The following is a 21,457-nucleotide window of genomic DNA, read 5'->3' on the forward strand; positions in this document are numbered from 1 at the left end:
TAAGGGGCAAATAGCCGTATATGGAGTAAGGATCCAGCATAAGCGTAGGATAATATAAAGGGAGCAAGTCGGTTGTGGTGTGCCGAGACCGACGATACGGTAGGCCTGTAAATAAAGAGGGCCCACCAAGGAGTAAGAAAGTAAAAGTAAATGGAAAGAAAAGAGAAAGTGTTGAAATGAGGAGTGGGTGGGAGGGTCATTCTGATGCTGACCTCAAGTGATATGAGTCAGGTAAGGGGTGTCCCTTATATAGGGGAGTGAATTAATTTAAGCCCCTCCCACAAATACAGGCCAAACGGCCTTAATACTTGTGTAAGGGGCAAATAGCCGTATATGGAGTAAGGATCCAGCATAAGCGTAGGATAATATAAAGGGAGCAAGTCGGTTGTGGTGTGCCGAGACCGACGATACGGTAGGCCTGTAAATAAAGAGGGCAAAATGAATAATCAAAGATTTAATACAGTCAACAAATATATACAAATTAACCAGACATTTCCTTAAATGCATTACAGTATTTAATTCCTGGAAGAATTTTGAAGGTAGGAATCTAGGACCGAAAGTGGACACCATTTGTTGTCGGTAGGATAGTATGTTATCTCTACTGTTGGTCCGTGTTGACTCGTTTCGGAATGTGGTAGAGCCAATAGGTAATGATATATGTGTTTACGTACATGAGATCGTTGAAGACAATGATCTGTCTGAGTGGTGGTGATGGTAGTGGATTCTCTGGCCCAAGAAAGGCATAAAAGGCAATGTGCATGGCTGGTAATGCCCAACTTGGTAGTATAATTGAATGGTTGTAGATCTAATAGGTCCGATAAGGATGAAAAGTTGAATGGCTATTGGTAATCTCTGAGAGTATCGTGGGGGAATGGATTCCTGAAAACCTCTGAGTATATTCTTGTCTGGTATGATAGCATGAAGTTATGGTAGTTTTGGCCATAGGTTATCCTGTGTTGTTGAATGCCTGTAAAATATATAATTAACGGTGTGTGAGATAGTTTAAGGTGGCAAAAAGAAGCAAAACCTAGGAGAAATGTTATGACACAGGTTGAACTATGTTGTGTTCCAATTAGATTCTTTAAGCCAGGTAAAACGTTGTGTTATGTGTTCTACAAGTATGGGATGAAAGTGCTAGATGGGATAGTGCATGCTATGCTGCATGAGTATGTCTAATCCATGATTTTGTCTCTGGAACAAAAGAGTGGCCGTGACTGTATGGGCGGCTGTAGGAAGCGTATGATGAACATGCCTGGAATATAAATGAGACAATTGTCGGCAGGGATGTATACCCCCGTCTGGTACATGAAAGTGAAATGTGATAAGTGGCCAACCAAGTGAGTTCCCCAGAAATATCATGACCTTATGGATGAGTAGTGGTGTTTGTTGATGATATGATATGTGCCTAGTTGTCTGAGTAACAACGGATTGATGACCCTGACCATGATTTACCCCATGCCACAGCAGCTGCTACAATGGGGTAGATCTCCCAAAGGGGCTGAGGTGGTGGAAAAAATTCCAAACCTGGATGCCATGGCCAACAGCTCCAAAGCAATTGTTCCCGGTAGATCGCTGCCAAACCCGTGGTAGATGCCGCATCTGACCATCTGGTTGGAGAAGTGTCAGACAATCCTGGAAGGAACATGCTTTTACCATGCCAAGTGGTTAAGAAATTCCCCCCATGTGCAGGTCTGCTGTTGCTGAGGTGTCTAGGGACATCCTCTGATCGTCATGTTGGAAGTGTGGAAAAAAGGGGAAAGTACTCTGGATGTGAAAGCGTGGTCTTGTGGTATGATTGGCATGGCAAAATTAAGGAACCGGGTAGGGATTGTAGTTCCTTGCATTTGTAAGTACTAAGCAGGAGGTAGTGAATGATGTAGTTGAGAATGTTCCCTATTTGTCTTGTGGTAACTTGCGTGTATGGATGCCGACTCAAGTCATATGCCCAGTAATGTGATGATAGTGTCTGAGCCTTCTGTTTCTTATGGGGTACTGGGACGCCCAAGTGGTCAACCAGACTAAGCTGCCGTGAGGCTTCTAGTGAAAAATATCTTCTAGATAGTGTATGACTAAGGCATCTGGATATGTTATCATAACCAGCACAGAGTATCTGCGAATATTGATAGTAGGCTAATCTACTAGCTCGAAAGATGAGCAGGGAAAGGATTGCCCAATTTATGCCATGTAAGTGCCAGTGTGTAGGGTAGATGGTAGCCGTTTACTGCGTTGATGATATTGGTCTTACTTAACCAAGCTTCAACCCATGCTTGAGTGATAGCTGTAAAGGTAGATCAATGGTGTTGTATAGTAAGAAAACTCCTCGGAGGGTATGAGCGAGTTGAGACTTGGGGTAGCGGAGGTGTGTGGTGCCAATAAGTCTATGGTTAGTCTTTGTTTAAGGGAAGATTCCTTGTGACAATACCAATGTGTTTGGTGCCATGCTGTAAATGGTGGAGATTGGAAGACCCCTCTGCAAATCTTGGCTATGAGTGTGTTTACAGCCAATGGTTTTGTTGTGCTGACTGTAAGTGAGGGCATGCTATATTCCTTGAAGGTGTGTTTATGATACCTGTATGGGAGCCCTTTGAAGCTCCAGAGCTTTAGTAAATCTACTACAAGTCTGGAAGGGTGATGAGTCAGTAGTGTTGAAAATGCATTAGTGTGTACAGATGGGGAGTACGTTATTTGTAAGTTGTATTGGGACACATGGTTTGTCATGTGCCCTGAACCATTTGAACATATATGCAACAGTCTATATGCAATGCAACTACTCATATCAATGGTCTCTGGTAGTTCAGAGGTGCTGGTACCTGGAGCCTGAGAGTGCTCGTCCATTTGTTTGGGACAAACTCCCTTCTGTATGGGTACCTGCACAAATAAACAACTCTACATATTCCAAATGCCAACCCAACCAAGGGATGGTCAGTTCCCGATTTACCTGGAATCCCTGGATCTGACCATCACCGATACATATATATGCCTTGCTTCCCCAATGTGCTGGGATCATACGTGCAGGGTTAACGACTTGTGTGTCATAAGAATTGATTGTACCAGGTAACCGAGTTTCGGTTGGTGCTGGTTGTAGAGTAGCGTGAGGCCCAGCCTTGTGAGGGCTGTGGTGACCAACTCGAGATTGCCAGTCTATCATAAATGTTTTATTTTTTTTGGCTCATGAGTTTATGAGTGAGGCTAGCATAGCCTGGATGTCACCTGAGTTGATGTAGCTGGGCCTTCCCCTGCCTCCGTGTTGTCCGTTGATGTATGGAGGAGTTTGAATAACTCTGCTTTCCTTGCTGTAGCAGGGTAGGGGATTTGTCACCTCCTTAGGTCGGTGGTAATGTGTGGGATCGTCCAGGATCTGATTGCTGCTGGACTAGCAACATCTCCTCTGCTTGAAGGTGTATCAATTCTAGCCGGGGTGCTAGGAAGAGGTGATTCTTCACCATCTTTTGGAGAAATACTTAAATAACAATAAAGATTGCAATTATTATTTGTACCCAGGGTTCTTGTACTGGCTTTCTAGCTAAGCCGTAAGGCGAAATGATTAGGCTTGGTGTTTTTTGGTGACTGGTGAGACCCTGCTAGTTGCCAAGTGGCTTGAGAGGCTCTATCTATGCTTGGCGCGAGGGGATTTTTTGTGGCCACTGAATGTTGTGGCAGGATGTTGGCCTCTCGGTGACAGTAACCAGAAAATAGGAAGGGGAGTGACAGGTGAGGCCCTCTCTATGATACAATGCGAGGCGGCTAGCTCATGAGTGGCCCGAGGGGTGTATGCCTCCGAGTGTGAGGCGGGATGTTGGCCTCGCGGGACCACTAACCGAAGCATAATGCAGAGAAAAAAGGGGGTAATACCTATTGGGCCCTAGAACCCTAATTGCCAGTACACTATTACTATTCCAGGGAAGGTAAGAGATGAATAACTACGTGAGCAGGTGTATGCACCCTGTAGTATGGTATTGAACCTGACAATCCATATAAGTTTTTAGTAGTAACTGTAACCTGAATGGATAAAACCGTATGGCATAAGGAAATGTGGCATAGACCAAGCTTATCTTAATACGTACAGTATATGTGAAAAAGTAAAGTGCCGTGATGTGTAAATATTAAACATCATAGCCATACTGGTTAAATCTTAACCCATTAAGTGCCGTATGTACAAGTGAAAATGTGGTCTGTCCCCACCTTGTAAGTTGTATGTCCCCTTGCTAGGGGAAAGTCTGTTGTGTGAGCAGCATGCTGTGAAAATGTATGTGAACTATATTACCAGTGACGTATATACAGATGCGTCTGCTACTGTGTAATAATATATGTATTTATACCAGATGTTGATATAGTGCTTGCTATGTGAATTGTTGTATGTCTTATTGAATGGTAGGGGTCAGTGAACATGGTGTTGCAAAATGCAAGTGCACTGGAGATCTGCCGAGTGCCCTATAGGTGCAGTGTAGTTGGATACTGATTGGTATGTGAAATGTTGTTTGTCTGTTGGTGTCAGTGTTTTGGTGTTTGTAAAACCCCATGAAAATTGTCAACGTACTTGACAGACCTGTAGGTGGCAGTGTTGATAGAACCACTGTTTGTCTTTATGTGAAATGTAAATTATTGTGAATTAAACCTGAAGTTGAGCCCGTGCTGGAGTTTAATTTATGGTTTATGGTTATGTTTAAAACAATCTTATGTGTAATTTATATTGGCTGGTAAATTGTATATGACGTGTTAAGACAGTTTTGCTGTTGACCAGTAGGGGTCAGAAATGCTGATTGTAAGTTAAAATACCCTTTAACCCCTTAAGGACCAAACTTCTGGAATAAAAGGGTATCATTACATGTCACACATGTCATATGTCCTTAAGGGGTTAATCCTACCGTTTGACAGATAGGAGTCAGTATAAAGGCGAAAATGCTGTAGTTAGTTTGTTTGCTTTTGAAGTGAAATAAAGTCTGAGAAGCCTGTAGTATACCGATTGACCGGTAGGGGTCAGCATGTAGGCGAAAATGCCGTGTTTAGTTGGTTTGTACATGAAATGCAATAATGTCTGAGAAGCCTGTAGTACACTGAATGACTGGTAGGGGTCAGTGTGTAGGTGAAAATGCAGTGGTTTATTGTTTTGTACATGAAAAGCAAAAACGTCCTAGAAGCCTGTAGTACACCGAATGACTGATAGGGGTCAGTGTGTAGGTGAAAAATGCAGTGGTTTGTTAGTTTGTACATGAAATGCAATAATGTCTGAGAAGCCTGTAGTACACCGAATAACCGGTAGGGGTCAGTGTGTAGGCGCAAATGCAGTGGTTAGTTGATTTGTACATGAAATGCGATAATATCTAAGAAGCCTGTAGTACACCAAAAGACCAGTAGGGGTCAGTGTGTAGGCGAAAATGCAGTTGTTCGTTGATTTGTACATGAAATGCAATAATGTCTGAGAAGCATGTAGTACACCAAATGATCAGTAGGGGTCAGTATGTAGGCGCAAATGCAGTGGTTCGTTGATTTGTACATGAAATGCGATAATGTCTAAGAAGCCTGTAGTATACCAAAAAACGGTAGGGGTCAGTGTGTAGGTGAAAATGCAGTGGTTTATTGGTTTGTACATGAAAATGCAAAAAGCCTCTAAGATGCCTGTAGTACACCAAATGACCGATAGGGGTCAGTGTGTAGGTGAAAAATGCGGTGGTTGGTTGGTTTTTACATGAAATGCAATAATGTCTGAGAAGCCTGTAGTACACCGAATAACCGGTAGGGGTCAGTGTGTAGGCGCAAATGCAGTGGTTAGTCGATTTGTACATGAAATGCGATAATATCCAAGAAGCCTGTAGTACACCAAAAGACCAGTAGGGGTCAGTGTGTAGGCGAAAATGCAGTTGTTCGTTGATTTGTACATGAAATGCAATAATGTCTGAGAAGCATGTAGTACACCAAATGATCAGTAGGGGTCAGTATGTAGGCGCAAATGCAGTGGTTCGTTGATTTGTACATGAAATGCGATAATGTCTAAGAAGCCTGTAGTATACCAAAAAACGGTAGGGGTCAGTGTGTAGGTGAAAATGCAGTGGTTTATTGGTTTGTACATGAAAATGCAAAAAACATCTAAGATGCCTGTAGTACACCAAATGACCGATAGGGGTCAGTGTGTAGGTGAAAAATGCGGTGGTTGGTTGTTTTTTACATGAAATGCAATAATGTCTGAGAAGCCTGTAGTACACCGAATAACCGGTAGGGGTCAGTGTGTAGGCGCAAATGCAGTGGTTAGTTGATTTGTACATGAAATGCGATAATATCTAAGAAGCCTGTAGTACACCAAAAGACCAGTAGGGGTCAGTGTGTAGGCGAAAATGCAGTGGTTCGATGGTTTGTACATGAAATGCAATAATGTCTGAAAAGCCTGTAGTACACTGAATGGCCGGTAGGGGGTTTAAACAAATGATATGCATGAACTTGCAATGGTTTTAGAACAGACTTAGACAAAATGCAGCCGTAAAGTGAGGACCTGACCCGTGCATGGTGCCGTGGGACTGATGCCTGGCGTAACGGGTAGGTCGACTTACGGTTTGTGAGTCACTTGGACACCATCCACGGTGATGGATTGAAGAAAGAAGGTGGTAGGCCGGAAAAGCCTGTGGCTGTATTCCTGACACAGCTCTGCTTAGAAAACCTCATGGAGTAATCAGGTAAAATGGCGTCTGGATGACCCGGAAGTGGAAATCATTCTGATGCTGACCTCAAGTGATATGAGTCAGGTAAGGGGTGTCCCTTATATAGGGGAGTGAATTAATTTAAGCCCCTCCCACAAATACAGGCCAAACGGCCTTAATACATATATATATATATATATATAGATTGATAGATAGATATTATTGGTATGTTTATTTTTCTAATTCAAAACATTGGTTCTGTCAGTGTAAAAAATTTAATTATACAGTAAGCATACTCACATGCAGACAGACAATCTCACTGACACAAGCACACAGACTCACAGCTTCACAGACCGACAATCTCATTAATACATATAAGCTCATTGACATAAAAACACAAGCTCACTGATACACATTTATAGGCTCACTGACAGACAATCTCACTGACACACACAGACAAGGTTGCTGGTACACACACACACACTTAGTACAAACTCTGACACTCACACGGTTACTACAGACAAACTCATTGGTATACAAACACAAACTTACTACAGACAAGCCTACTGTCACACACACACAAATGCTCACTACAGACATGCTCACTACAGAAAAGCTCGCTGTCACACATGCTCACTACAGAAATGCTCTCTGACACACACATGCTCACTACAGACAAGCTCACTGACATACATACACATGCTTATTATAGACAAGCTCACTGACACACATGCTCACTACAGAAAAGCTCACTAACACACATATATATATGCTCACTACAGAAATGCTCACTGACACACACATACATGCTCACTACAGAAACGCTCACTGACACACATGTTCACTACAGACAAACTCACTGACACACATACATGCTCACTACAGAAAAACTCACAGACACACACAAGCTTACTTACAGACAAGCTCACTGTAGTGGGGGGGGGTTAGGGCCAGTAGTGTGGTGGGTCTGGGTCTGTAGTGGGGGGCTCATGACCTGTAGTGTGGGTTTAAAGGCTGAAATTGGGGGCAGGGGGATCAATAGGAAGGGTGAGGGGAAGGGGGGGAATCAGGACCTGTGGTGAAAGGTGAGGGTAGTAAGGGGGTCAGGACCTGTGATGAGGGTCAGGACCTGTAGTGCAGGGGTCAGGACTTGTAGTGGGGGATCATAGGCAATAAAAGGGGATTAGGGGCTGTAGTGGGTGCGTAGTGGCAATAGTGATGGGTTAGGGGCTGTAGTGGGTGCTTAGTGGCAATAGTGATGGGTTAGGGGCTGTAGTGGGTGCTTAGTGGCAATAGTGATGGGTAAGGGGCTGTAGTGGGTGCTAAGTGGCAATAGTGTGGGCTTAGGAGCAGGTGAGAGAGCCCTGGACTGTGGCTCTGCCTACTGAACATAGCCTGGTTCACTAAACAGTGAACTGGGCTATGCGAAACTGAGAGCTGCTGTGGTACTATCTGTGATTATTTATCCCCCACACCTGTCTTTGTCACCACTTACTTTCTCACTACAACTACACTACACCCTCACCCCCCCCCCCAAGCGGTACCTCTGCCTCCATTAATCATTTATTAATCTCTTCCTTTTCAAGCCCCCACTTTTATTTGTTTTAACTTACCTATTACTTGAGTCTCTTCTCTCCACCAGCCCCTGAGCAGCATGCCTCTGCAGTAATCCTGCCCACAGGGTTTCCTCCTGCGAGCAGCTCCTCCTAGTGCTGGGAGCACACAGCATGCTGAAGAAGGAGGAGGGGATGTCACTCCCTGTCTCCTCCTCGTAATAATGGCGGCCGCAGGGGAAGCTCTTCTGGCGGCCGCTGGGGGAGCAGGCTGTTCTGTCTCTGCTCCCCCTCCCTCGCGCACTAGAAAGAGACCGGAGCCGGAATATGACGTCATATTCCGGCACCGGTCTCATTAAGCTGCGTGCGAGGGAGGGGGAGCAGAGACAGAACAGCCTGCTCCCCCAGCGGCCGCCAGAAGAGCTTCCCCTGCGGCCGCCATTAAACTTCTCCCTGCGGCCGCAGGTCACCCCGGCCCCAGGTGCCGACGGCCCACCGGGAAATTTCCCGGTATCCCGGTGGGCCAGTCCGGCCCTGCCAGAATGACCAAATCCAGAAGGTGATTGTAACCTTTGTAATAATAAAGTAAAGAGTTGCAGTTTTTTAAGGATTATTTACCAAGGAGTGAGTATACAACTAAATATTAATATTTGAGCCAAATCATAGATGTAGTGGTTTAAGTTGTCAACTCACTGCAACTCACTGTAGTACATTTGTCTCAAGGAGTAGTATTTTTTATCTGTTAGAAATAATGATAAAACTATTCATAGAAGAAGCACTCACTGCTATTGAATAAATCGTTTTATTAAAAGAACACTCCAATCACCATAACCTAAAGCATGCTGTAATAGTTATAAGTGCTTTGGCATCCACTATTGCAAGTAGTCAAACCATTTTTGAATGCTCTGAAATCTTACATGGAGTCCAGTTGCCAGCACTTGTTGCGTCCATTACTGCAGCTGAGTGCAGCTTACCACCTCCACTACTGCAGATGGGTACCAATCACCACCTCCGCTAATTAAGCTGGGTGCTAGTTCAGCAGGAAACTCTTTTGGGGACACGTTTCTCTGTCTGAGCTAAGTCTGGTGTGGGGTGACTGATTAGCAGATAATTTCCCATTGGAATCAGAGTTTCCTGGCAATTCCAGGTAAGAAACCAAACCATTCTAAAACAGTTTGCTAGTTAGTATAACAGGGGGGAGGGATCTCCTTGCACCATAACCACTACAGTACACTACAATGAAGTTTGTGCATTGAGAGTTTTTTTTTTAATATACTTGTATTGCCAAAATATTACTTGCAGATTCCCATTATACAAGAAAAACAAATGTGTGAGTTATAGGCGCTTATTTGTTTAGTGATTTTTCAAAAGTAGCAGCTTGAACACTTTGTGGATGCTCCAAAAATCACCCACTATTTTAGAAAACAAGACAAAACACACAGAGAGGATAGAGAGTGAGAAAACCCTCTCCACTCCGTGAGATAGTAGTGCAGCGCTATATAAAGATAAAATAAACTCACCCTATTGGTATTGATTGGGTAGTTCAGCTAGGTTAAATATGTATGCAAAGAAAAACACAAATAGAGACTATATAGTGCAGAGTTGTTTTGACCAGTAAATAGAATTATCTGTAAAATAACAAACTCACATGGTAATGAGCCTTTTCAGGGATAGGCTCTAAACTCTTCAGCAGGTATGTTTTAGGGTAACATACACCCCCCTTTTTTGGGATCTCCTCAAAGGTCGTGCTTCCAAAATATATTGTAGAAAAGGGAAACACAAAGGGGTACACACTCTAAGTGAGATCTGTAGATGTAAAACAAAATATTTGGAAATACAGAATTTGCTCACCTGGCTCAGAGCCTTCCAAACTGACTCTGAGTATAATGGTTTGCGTCAAATATAGGGTGACAGCTCCCTTTGGAACCTGGGCAACACTGAAGACTGGATCCACTTTTGGTAAAAGTGCACAAAAAAGTGATTTTTAATGAAGATAAAAATAAATACAAATAAAATACAAATAAAAAATATGTGTAGATCCTCCGAAACGCGTTTCACCTATCCTGTAGGCTTTTTCAATCGGCATGGTGTTACTTCCTGGTTCCGGTATTTACGTCATCATTCTTGTACCTCCCCTTCAGTTCCGGTCCTATTGGAATGCGTCCGTCCGTCTAGCTCCTCCGCTTCACAGCTATTTCACCTTCACTTAATACTCTAGCTTCATCTAATCGTTGGTGTGTATTCAATGGGTGGGCGGGACTACATTATCCGGACACTGTACTGCCAAGTATGATGGGAGTGATGTTGCTGCCGTGCCGGAAACGACAGAGTCCTGCGGCCGCAATGCATTCCGGATAATGTAGTCCCGCCCACCCATTGAATACACACTATCGATTAGATGAAGCGAGAGTATTAAGTGAAGGTGAAATAGCTGTGAAGGGGAGGAGCTAGACGGACGGACGCATTCCAATAGGACCGGAACTGAAGGGGATGTACAAGAATGATGACGTAAATACCGGAACCAGGAAGTAACACCATGCCGATTGAAAAAGCCTACAGGATAGGTGAAACGCGTTTCGGAGGATCTACACATATTTTTTATTTGCATTTTATTTGTATTTATTTTTATCTTCATTAAAAAGCACTTTTTTGTGCACTTTTACCAAAAGTGGATCCAGTCTTCAGTGTTGCCCAGGTTCCAAAGGGAGCTGTCACCCTATATTTGACGCAAACCATTATACTCAGAGCCAGTTTGGAAGGCTCTGAGCCAGGTGAGCAAATTCTGTATTTCCAAATATTTTGTTTTACATCTACAGATCTCACTTAGAGTGTGTACCCTTTTGTGTTTCCATTTTCTACAATATATATTGGAAGCACGACCTTTGAGGAGATCCAAAAAAAGGGGGGTGTATGTTACCCTAAAACATACCTGCTGAAGAGTTTAGAGCCTATCCCTGAAAAGGCTTATTACCATGTGAGTTTGTTATTTTACAGATAATTCTATTTACTGGTCAAAACAACTCTGCACTATATAGTCTCTATTTGTGTTTTTCTTTGCATACATATTTAACCTAGCTGAACTACCCAATCAATACCAATAGGGTGAGTTTATTTTATCTTTATATAGCGCTGCACTACTATCTCACGGAGTGGAGAGGGTTTTCTCACTCTCTATCCTCTCTGTGTGTTTTGTCTTGATTCCCATTATAGCTTGCCATTGTGTTATAAATATAAATGGGGGATTACATTTTGTTTCTTGCGTCCGCTCATGCTTTTTATTATTGAATTTGTGCAACTTCCAGCAGGGTTCATTACATTATGATGCTGACAATACTATATGTAATATATTTATCTTAATCACTTTATTGAAGGGGAATTTTAAAACTACAGTCTCTGTGTTCGATTTGGACTATTTTCATGATATAAAAGCAGCCATCAAACTCATCATCTAGATTATCATAATGTACCTTTTGTTAAGCAAGTCATTTGTGCAGAAAGCTCTTAAACATGTCAAAAAGTAGGGTATTGCAATTCACAGTAATTTGTGACTGTGCTGAAAGCTCTTTTTGAATATGTTATCATTTGATATCTAAAAAAAAAAATAATGTGATAACTGCATATTATCATTAGTGAAATCATAAAAAGGGTCATATTCGGCTTTACTTACGTGGAATTTTATTCAGCTCGTTCATTAACCTTTCTTTCAACTTAGAAAAATGATTATCTGTTCCCACGCCAGGAGTCATGGCTTCTGTAGAATTCGTTGATGATGTGGGAACTTCCATGTTCGTTTGGGGGGCTTTTAAAGCTTCCCGTCGACTCTCGGTTGAATTCATTTTGATCCCCAGATATTACTAGTAAAGAAAAACAGCAAAATACAATTTATTTCCAAACATCTAAAGCTGCACAATTGTGTACTGGCGACAGGAATCATTGTCTTTTTCCTCTGTAGGTGCACCTGCTTGCTATATAAATATTACTTCATCACTGTTCATTTGTCTTGCTTCATATAATATTCATTAGCCTACAACTGAAAAAGGTTTTTATTTTGCAAGTGATATCTGAGCCATTGACAAGCTACCCTTTTCATCTGATAATACAGGTGTAAAAAAATGAATGAACCTTTGTCTCATTGTAATATCCTCACCACATGTCCATTGTTTGCCAAGTTCTAGAGTACTGCTCCAGACCTTAGCTCTAGTAGTTGTTTTATTCTATAACTCATGTTGTGTTAAAAAATGAACAATACTGACTGTCCCTAACTGTAGTATCATTATTTCACACTAGTCATTTAAAAAAAAAATTATACTATTAATGGTATAAAAAAAAAAGACAGCTCACAACAGATCAATTTCACAAAAAGGTGTTCAATTCTCTCTGAATAAGGATCAATACTATATTCACTCATGCGATCGATTAGATATTAATTTAATATTACAAAAACATAATTATATGCAAAGGGGTTTATACGAAAACATAATATTATTCAGCTCAAAAGTGAGTTTGAGCTGAATTTTCTTGAAAAGGAAAACTCATGGCTTTAATAAATACAACTAAATTTCCAAAACACAAAAACTGAACGTAATATTTATGAGAAACCTTAGAGAAAACCAGTTAATTGTTATTACAACCTGCAAGAGGACACTCACCATATATCCCATAAGCGGGGATTATACAGCTGTATGCCATACATACCAGAGCTGGGTTAGGCTCTGTTAAATGTGAGTGTTATTTTACTACTTTACTAATATATCTGCACTTTGAGGAACGTACTGCATCATTATTTTCTCTCACCTCTTATCACCCGTTTCTATCTATTTGAATATTTGAGAAGTGCACTAACCACCATTCCCTGGCTTCAGAGATTTCCACTGGACTCCAGTTCCACATACCTAGACTTTGTCCTAATAGGGACCTACCCGAGCTAAGACATTTCTTTTTATACTTATATTGTGGTGCAGCCCAACTCTGTTTTTTTCGTTGTATCTCTTTGATTATCTTCAAGGGCCTTGAGGGAGTCTGTGTTTGGGTTTTCTGTCTCCCCCCTTTTTTGTATTTATTAGCGCTGACTCTTAGCTGTTTCTTTTAGCCGTGAGATGTCCCTATTTTCAAAGTTGGCAAAGTGTATCGGTGTGAGGCCAGGTGTGTAAAGCTTGTTTCTCCAGATTGGGGTAATTGGGGATAGAAATTCAACTTATGTTAATGAAATATTCTACTTATTTTGGCAACTATTCATCAGTTTCTTTGTTAGTGTACCTAATATTTGTAAACATATAGAGTTACAGTTATTTGATGGGTCTTTTATTGTTTTTATTTATAAAGTTATTGATAGTTTATTCATGAAATAACCATAACTCTGTGATTATCATGTAATAAACTCCTACAGTGGTAGTAAGCAATATAACCTATTTTAATTTTTATGCTTTAGAACACCCATGACACAAACAGTTAATTATAAACTAGAGGAAGTATTTGTTTTTATATTGTATGAAACAATATCCACAGACAGAAAGCAGTTGTGTAAAATGCTTGTTTAATAGAACGTTATAAGGACAGTAATTTGGTATATAACAATTCACTTACTTCCCCAGTGTGCCCCCAACAATTAAATAATGACAAAAGGGAGAATAACATAGATTTGTCAACAGTGTTTCAATTAAAGGAACACTACAGTATTAGAAATACAAACATGTTCTCCTCACTATTTAGGTGTTCACATCTCCCCCATGAGGGTTTAAGAAGGTTTAAATGGTAAACGGTAAGATATGCTCACCTAATCACAATGGCTGCATCGCCTCCGTGGCTGAGATCATCAATCTTGAAGATTTCAACCAACCCAATGTTTCCCAGTGGGGAAACATTGGGAGGCTAGTGCACATTTTGCATTGTGCCAATCAAACGCTCTCTATAAGCACTGATTGAATAATTAAGTCTATCGCTATTATCAAAGAGCAAGAGCCTCTAATGGAAGACATTCATTAGAGATGTGTTTAATATTTCAAAGAAAAGATTACAGTTTCTATAAATCAGCAATATTTTACATTGCATGGTTAAAATGACAGGATCACCCCACTCAGACCACTTCACTGAAATTAAGTGGTCTGGGTGCCTTTAGTGTCCCTTTAATCTTTTTAAGATGTATATTTTTCCGAGTGTGTCCAAACACTCTGTGTACAGAAAACTAATAATGCAATTGTGTTTTGTATATTTCAATTCTGAAAGAATATATTGGCCTTGCTTATACCACCTACGGTGCTAACCATGAACAGGCAAGATTTATTTTGAAGGAAAATGAAAGAAAGGGGCAAGAGAAACATAGCAAACAAAGATATTTAAGCCACGACAGCTATTTACATGTGGCAGCTATTTACACAGAACAGTCATTGATTGGGTGGAGGAGTTGGTAAGGTTCATCTCAACATATACTTCTCCAGAAAAAAGACAGCATCTACAACTATTCAACTGCATGCAGGTCCAGGTCACTTGTCATTGTCGACTATTTCTCTGACCTGGTTTGAGAACTCTATGGGCAAATGTTTCCTCCTGGGCCCTACTTGCTGGAAGCTGAACTGCACTCTGTTCCAATAATAAAAAAATAGTGAAGGAACCGCCTAGTACATATAGAGCATGGCAGTGCGAGAAAGGTCAGTTCCGCATCATTTCTGATTTGTCCAAGCAGGAAAGCTCCATTCATTAAAACGAGAACACTCCATAATACTACCTGGATGTGAAGAAATTTGCGAAGGACATACATGCCTCCACAAGAATTGTAGGATTTAGATGCCCAGGCACCAGTTGACATTTCCTGTTGCTGCTATTAATTAGGTCCATTACTTAATGGAACAGTGCATGAGGAGATGGAGACAGTGTTATCATTCCCTTGGAATTACTAGGTAGTATTTAAAAAAATTATAATAAAAAGGATACATGTAAAGCATAATTTAATAGCTCTTATTTTATGTTATGAAAATAATATTGTCACGACGCCCGCCAGATCTGCTCCTGTTAGAGAGCAGTATTGGACCCAGCGAGCACATCCCATTCCCATTTTTACATGGTTCAAACTTACCTGCGGCACCCGCCAGTCTCACTCCGAGCATGGTCTCGGTCCCGACGAGCGCTCCACATGCTCCTCCCTTCGCGTAGCGGCCAGGTCTGAAATAATTGAAGATGCTGGCTGCTGCAAGTCAGTGCCTTTTAAGGCTCCTAGTTAACCTCTTGTTCTCTGTCCATTAGGAACGTGAGTGGGATGTTACACAAGCAAGTCCCAATTTCACATGTTACCCTGCAGCCAATTGTGAGCACGTTTCTGGTATTGTTTGTGTATTTTGACTTTCACTTGTTCTTTGACTATTCTGACTTCTTTATTCCTTGACCATTGGCTTGCCTACCATTTACGTACACTCTGTATTCCTGACCCCAGCCTGTCCTGTACTTTTCTTTTTATACGTTAAATCCCCCCACGTTCTATGGTCCAAATATAATATTAATAATTCCATTAACTGCAATCTATGGAGTGCTTATATCCCTTGTTCTTACATATTTTAACCTAAGCTTGTTCAGATGCATGCTCTTTTAACAGTATAGTTTATTTGAATTTTAATTACAAGATTACTAGTCTTTACTAAGGTCATAAAAAACAACAAACTAGAAAAAACTAATTATAATTTATAATTAAATAACTTCTATGAATTAATTTCATGCAACTGTTAGCAATTTTGCTAACATAATATATAGATTGACTTTTATTTTCTATCCATGGTCATTTTATAATGTTTTTAATCATATTGTTACCTACCTAATGATGAGGACATGAAAGAAATCTTATCAGTAAGTCAATTAATTTATTCAGTATTTGTGGGTTATACTTTGGAATTAATGTATTTCTTTGAAAACGTGCAGTCCTCATATATATATCGTTAGTTACTCACTCATAGCCAAGGGATTAGTAAAATTAATTAGAACATGCAGGATGGTTCATGCACTGATGTTTCAAATCAGGATCTTAGAAGTACAGATTAGTTTCAACTCACAGTGTTTTTAATTGTCAGAAATATGTCATGAGATTAGCATTTTAAATACACTTCTCGTGATTTTAGAGTTGTACTAATCATTTGGACAACTGGGATTTAAGCAGAGAAATTTTCCATCTAATATTTAAGAAATATGTCTAAAGTGATATTTCTTACCCCTTAAACTGCTCTAATGAAGAACCGAATGTCAAAAAGACAGCAGCCTATTTTGTCCAGTAGAAAACAGACTATGTTCTCTCAGGAGACAAATATAATAAATAGAACCAGCATTACATATAATAATACACAATATAACTAAATTATTAACTACCATACCATAACCTGTGATTCGAATATATGTATTTTTTTCTAAATAACAAATGGAACCCCTGGGCACACTGAAGAAATTAAACTTTGTTCAAGAACATATACTTTATAAAAATAATGATATACACTACTGGCTAAAATCAACTCAAACTTTGGGTTCTAATTTTTTTTTTTAAAGCAAAAAATTAAAATTAGGCTTTTTATTTATGCAAGGTGTGATTAAACGTTAGCTGATAGGAATACGGATGCATCCAAGCTTCATATTAGACCAAACAATGACAGAAACACAAGTAGCAGCTACATGTGGAATCATAAAAAGAACTAACTGAATCCCAGTCCCACTCACCAATTGGGGGTGCACTGGGAAAGAGCACAGTCTAACAGATATGTAGCAAAAGAAGAACCTTAGCTTTATTGGCAATTAATACATAGCTGTTAGACACAAAAAGAAAGAGAAAACAATAACTCCATATAGTGTGAGGACATCAATAAAAATAGGGATTGAGAGGTGGATGGTAGATAGTAGATGATCGTCTAATCGGGAAGTCAATATATAAGAAAACCCAGTTAGGCACAGCCCTCAAAGTTAGAACGGAGGGAAAAAACAAATCAATAAAAGAAGGAGGGCAGGGGGAGGGAAGGCCCCCCTAATCACTGGACGACTGACTGGATCAATAATTAAAAGGTAACAATGACCTCCTCCATACCCCCCCCCTCTGTTGTATGCCCAAGCCAAAAGAGAAATAAAGGAAGGGGCTGCGAAGCTGATAATAAATATGTGTTTCATTAAAATGAAAATAAAAAAACAATAAGTGGGTTTACATGAAAAAGTAAGTATTTTGTCTTATTTGTATGGGGGTCCTGTAAGAATTGCATTGTTGTCTTTGTCCAGCCCTCCTCGCTGCTGTCTCTTGAGAAAAAGACGATTAGTTGTGATTACATGACATCAAGGCTATTCAAGTGAGTTAATCCATTCTAGAAATGCTAATATGTCCTCAGGTTGATATATATTCATACTTACTAGGCTCTGCTTGATAAGCAGATAATTTAAGTTGTTGTTCTATAATCAGACGAATTGGTACTTGCACTTACAGGATAATTATTTTTCCTCTTTAGCTCAAGCATTGGCTCTGTGATAAAATCATCATCTCCTTTTAACGTAAATTATGCTTTTTTTTTTACCTTTTCAAAACAAAATAATCTGTAAGATACATAATTACTCACCTGCCAATCACGCAAATGAAATCTAGTACACGTAGATTCCCTCTGTCTACCCGTCCATCCATTATATCTATGACAAGTTTATTTGATAAAATATTCATTTGTAGCTTAAATTGTTTGTGGTATGGATGGAATTTTGTTCTGAGAATATTCTCAAGGTATTTTGGTCCATACTGACTCAATAATATCATGTGATTTATGCAGGTTTTTACGCAAAACATTTATCCTGGGAACCTCCAAATTCAACTCCTCTCACGTTCTATCGAAAATGGTAAATATTCAAGCTACTGGAATAAACTGGAATCATATATTTGTACATCCAGTTTGAGGTGGTTTATGATATCGGATATTGCTCTGTGGAAGCATAATTTGAAAACGCGTAGGGTTGTATTTATATTTGGATCTCAATGCTTAGATACTCTGTGGTTACCACTTTATGCCCATTTAGCATTAACTGTGCATTAATACATACCAATAAACAATGAACCCCACTATCATCACCAGCATGTATCATAGCTATTAAGCAGGATGGATGTATAGGGTTATGTCATTTCTGCAAATTATGAATTATCAGATGCTCTTTGCTATAAAAACAGATCATCTTCTGGTAATATCTTGTGGTGTTATCTTTGATTCTGTCCTCACCTTTACACCTTACATCCAGTCTTTTGCCACATGCCACAATCGATTAAAGTAAGCACTAGGGGCAAAACATGAAGTCAAAGGAGAAGTCAAGGCTTATGCAAATTAGCCACAAGGAGTTTGTGTCTTTGGATAAATCTAAATCTTATCCTTTCTATCTGTCTTTGCCATTTGGCTGTGTTAACAAATTGGAGCAACGTTTTTTTAATTGTTACCTCTTTGAGTACCTGCTACTTTTCAGTTTAGATCGGGGGATTGAGGTTGCTACTGAAATTGTATCTCTGAGGTGGATTGCTTAAAAGTGATTTCAAGCCCTCTGACTTTTCTACACTCTTACAAGGGAACTTCTTTTGTTTTGGGTCTGCATATTAGAGCTGAGTCCGGGCTCTATTTCCTGTTTTCAGATTATTCAAGGCCATGCATGTATACTTTGTTGCTATGTTTTGTTATAGTCAGTGACTCTTCTGAGTCTCTTAAAAACACAGACATATATTAATAAGCAGTGGTGACTCTAGAAACAGTATACAGGGGTAGGGGGGGGCATAAAAGAGGGTCTGTAGTCGCCGCAAAGGGTAAAAGGACTGTAGTAGGGGTGCAGGGGAGGGATAGTGGATGTAGTGGATACAAAGGAGGGTTACAGACTGTAGTAAGAGCAGGGGGTTATATAGGCTTTAGTGGTTTAGAGGGTGTTAGATGCTTTAGTAGGTGCAGGAGAAGCATAGGGGCATTAGTGGGTGCAGAGGAGGGATAGGAGATGTTATGGCTGCAGTGGACAAGGAGCTGTAGTGTATTCAGGAGTAATAGGGGCTGCAGTGAGTGCAATTGGGATAGGAATTGCAGTGGGTTCAGGGGTAATTGGGGCTGTAGTAGGTGCAGGGAAAGAGTAGAAGCTGTAGTTGGTGCAGGGGAGAGTTAGAGGCTGTAGTGGGTGCAAGGGGTATAGGGGCTGTTGTGGGTGGAGGGGGTAATACCATTGGCCAGGGAGGGAAGAATCCTTATCACTGGTGGTCCGGTGGGAGAGTATGGTTGTCTGCACGCGGTGCAGACAGGTCCTTCAGGCTGGTGCAGGGGTGTTGCTGCGGTAATATTTGACAGCATTCTAATACAATAGAAGAAGGGAAACCAAGTTTTCACTACTCCCACTCAGCATCAGGGCACCCGGTGAGGGAGAGTTTTGATATCCTCATTGGCCATGAAAATCAATGGGGAGGGGCATATGGCACAATCCGTGGATATTGCATCCATGTAGTGATGCCTATGTTATTAACAAGTTTTATTGTTACAATTGAATGCTATACATAGTATAATTTCAGAAGTACAGCCAAAATGTACTTGATTTTGTTTTTCTGATACTAATAAGTATTTACACTGATGCTTTTGAATTTCTGAATTTAAAATATTTTAAAGGGATGCAGATCCCTTCCACGGTGCTCCAGTTGTGGCAGCAGTCACTATTTGGCTACCTGAGTGCAACACTACTTTTGTATTTGGGAGAATGTAGTCTCAAGTATTAATTAATTCATCTATTGCTATGTAGGAAAGGGTTAACCAAATCTATTAACGCACCACTAGGCATTTTCTTATATACTGTAAATATTGCAAGAGTGGCCAGGCATGTATTTTTATAGATCGTCAATTCACTCTGACAGAAATTCAAATGAAAACAGGAAAATAATTTCCCTAAGCTTCAATGCATCAAAATAGACGCAGGCTCTGCTATATCCAAGAAATTACACTGTGGCTAGCAAACGGAACAATACTATTTATAAAACAAAATATAGATTCTCCATGTGATAAGAGCTACGTGTATCCAAACAAAACATGCTACAATTTGAATGTGCAATGCCTCGTACAAATATACACGTGAACTACTAGATTGGATAATGTGGAGTTACTCATTTCCAATATGTGATTATTCCTTTATTCATAAGTAACATTCACAAATATTTCTTAAGAACATTATTTTCCCCCTTGGGTAATAATTTTCTAGGATGTGACTAAATTATCTTCAATATATATGTTAAGTGGACATAACTGGAGTCTACATTTCGTATTGTTACCTTATAACATTGGGAGTGTATCCATGTAATAAGGTAACTCAAATACTTACAACCATAAAAGGCTAAGTGTTATAATAGGCAGTATTAGCCATACTTGAGAGTGTGGACATAAGTGGATATAATGATATAATTTAACTTTACGGTAGAAGAAGATGGCTGTTTATGAATAACGGGAAAGGGGGGTAAATAGGGGCAAATGGGATGACATAATACGTTGTGGAATATGTTGAATGAAATCAATGAAGAAAAATAGAGAAAAACAAACTTAAAATAAAGCAATTCATAACTTAGTTAAGTTACATATGTTGTAGCAGCACACGTGTGTGTTCTTCTTCAAGAACCCAACAAGATAATGCGCCAAAACTAAGATACAATGCCAGGGATTTGCAAAATGGAGAAAGGTACAGAAGATATTGACTTAGTAACTTTCTCATAATGGAGAGAGGACAATAAAGATGAATTAAAATAAAAATAAAAAATATTCAGTGAACTATGCAAAGGGAATTTATATGATGGCGGCTATTTTAGATAACGTGGAGCCTCATGGGAACATTATTGTAAAGAGTATAAAAAAACTGTGATGAAGTAAATATCCTTATTTAGTGTAGGGTAATTTATCAGAGCAAAAACCCGATATGTAAATACACAATATATGAAACATGTGGGTTTTAAAATCCAAAGGGTTTTATTAATTAGACCCCAAATAGTAAGAAACCAAAATTTGAATGACAATATATAAGCAAAATTTACTTTTTACAAAAAAATAAATATGTCTATCTCAGGTAGGTATATTGTCTCTTTTAGCCATTACATTTTTAATTTGCTATAATTTGTACTACAGTGAATAATCGCAAAGAGCATTGCAATCCAACATTTTCATTGAGAATGTATTTCTGAAGAGTGAACTGTGGAAGGAAACCAGATTAATAAAAATATCTAGACTTGTTCCCGATAAAATGATTTAAAGATAATAGAGTCAAGGATGTGTTTATCTACTGATGCTCATAAATGTG

General features: G+C 39.8%; 1 protein-coding gene across 2 annotated transcripts in view; it reads right to left on the reverse strand.

Annotated features, from left to right (window-relative positions):
- Positions 1-21,457, reverse strand: part of SYT1 (synaptotagmin 1) — a 597,051-nt gene that overhangs the window by 162,704 nt on the left and 412,890 nt on the right. For both annotated transcript variants that reach the window (XM_063446974.1, XM_063446973.1), the window contains exon 6: positions 11,850-12,036. In XM_063446974.1, the coding sequence (XP_063303044.1) occupies positions 11,850-12,018 (169 nt within the window). In that variant the 5' untranslated portion in view covers positions 12,019-12,036. The remainder of the gene's footprint in view (positions 1-11,849; positions 12,037-21,457) is intronic.

This window comes from Pelobates fuscus, chromosome 3, assembly GCF_036172605.1.
Source record: "Pelobates fuscus isolate aPelFus1 chromosome 3, aPelFus1.pri, whole genome shotgun sequence".
Classification (NCBI taxonomy): domain Eukaryota; kingdom Metazoa; phylum Chordata; class Amphibia; order Anura; family Pelobatidae; genus Pelobates; species Pelobates fuscus.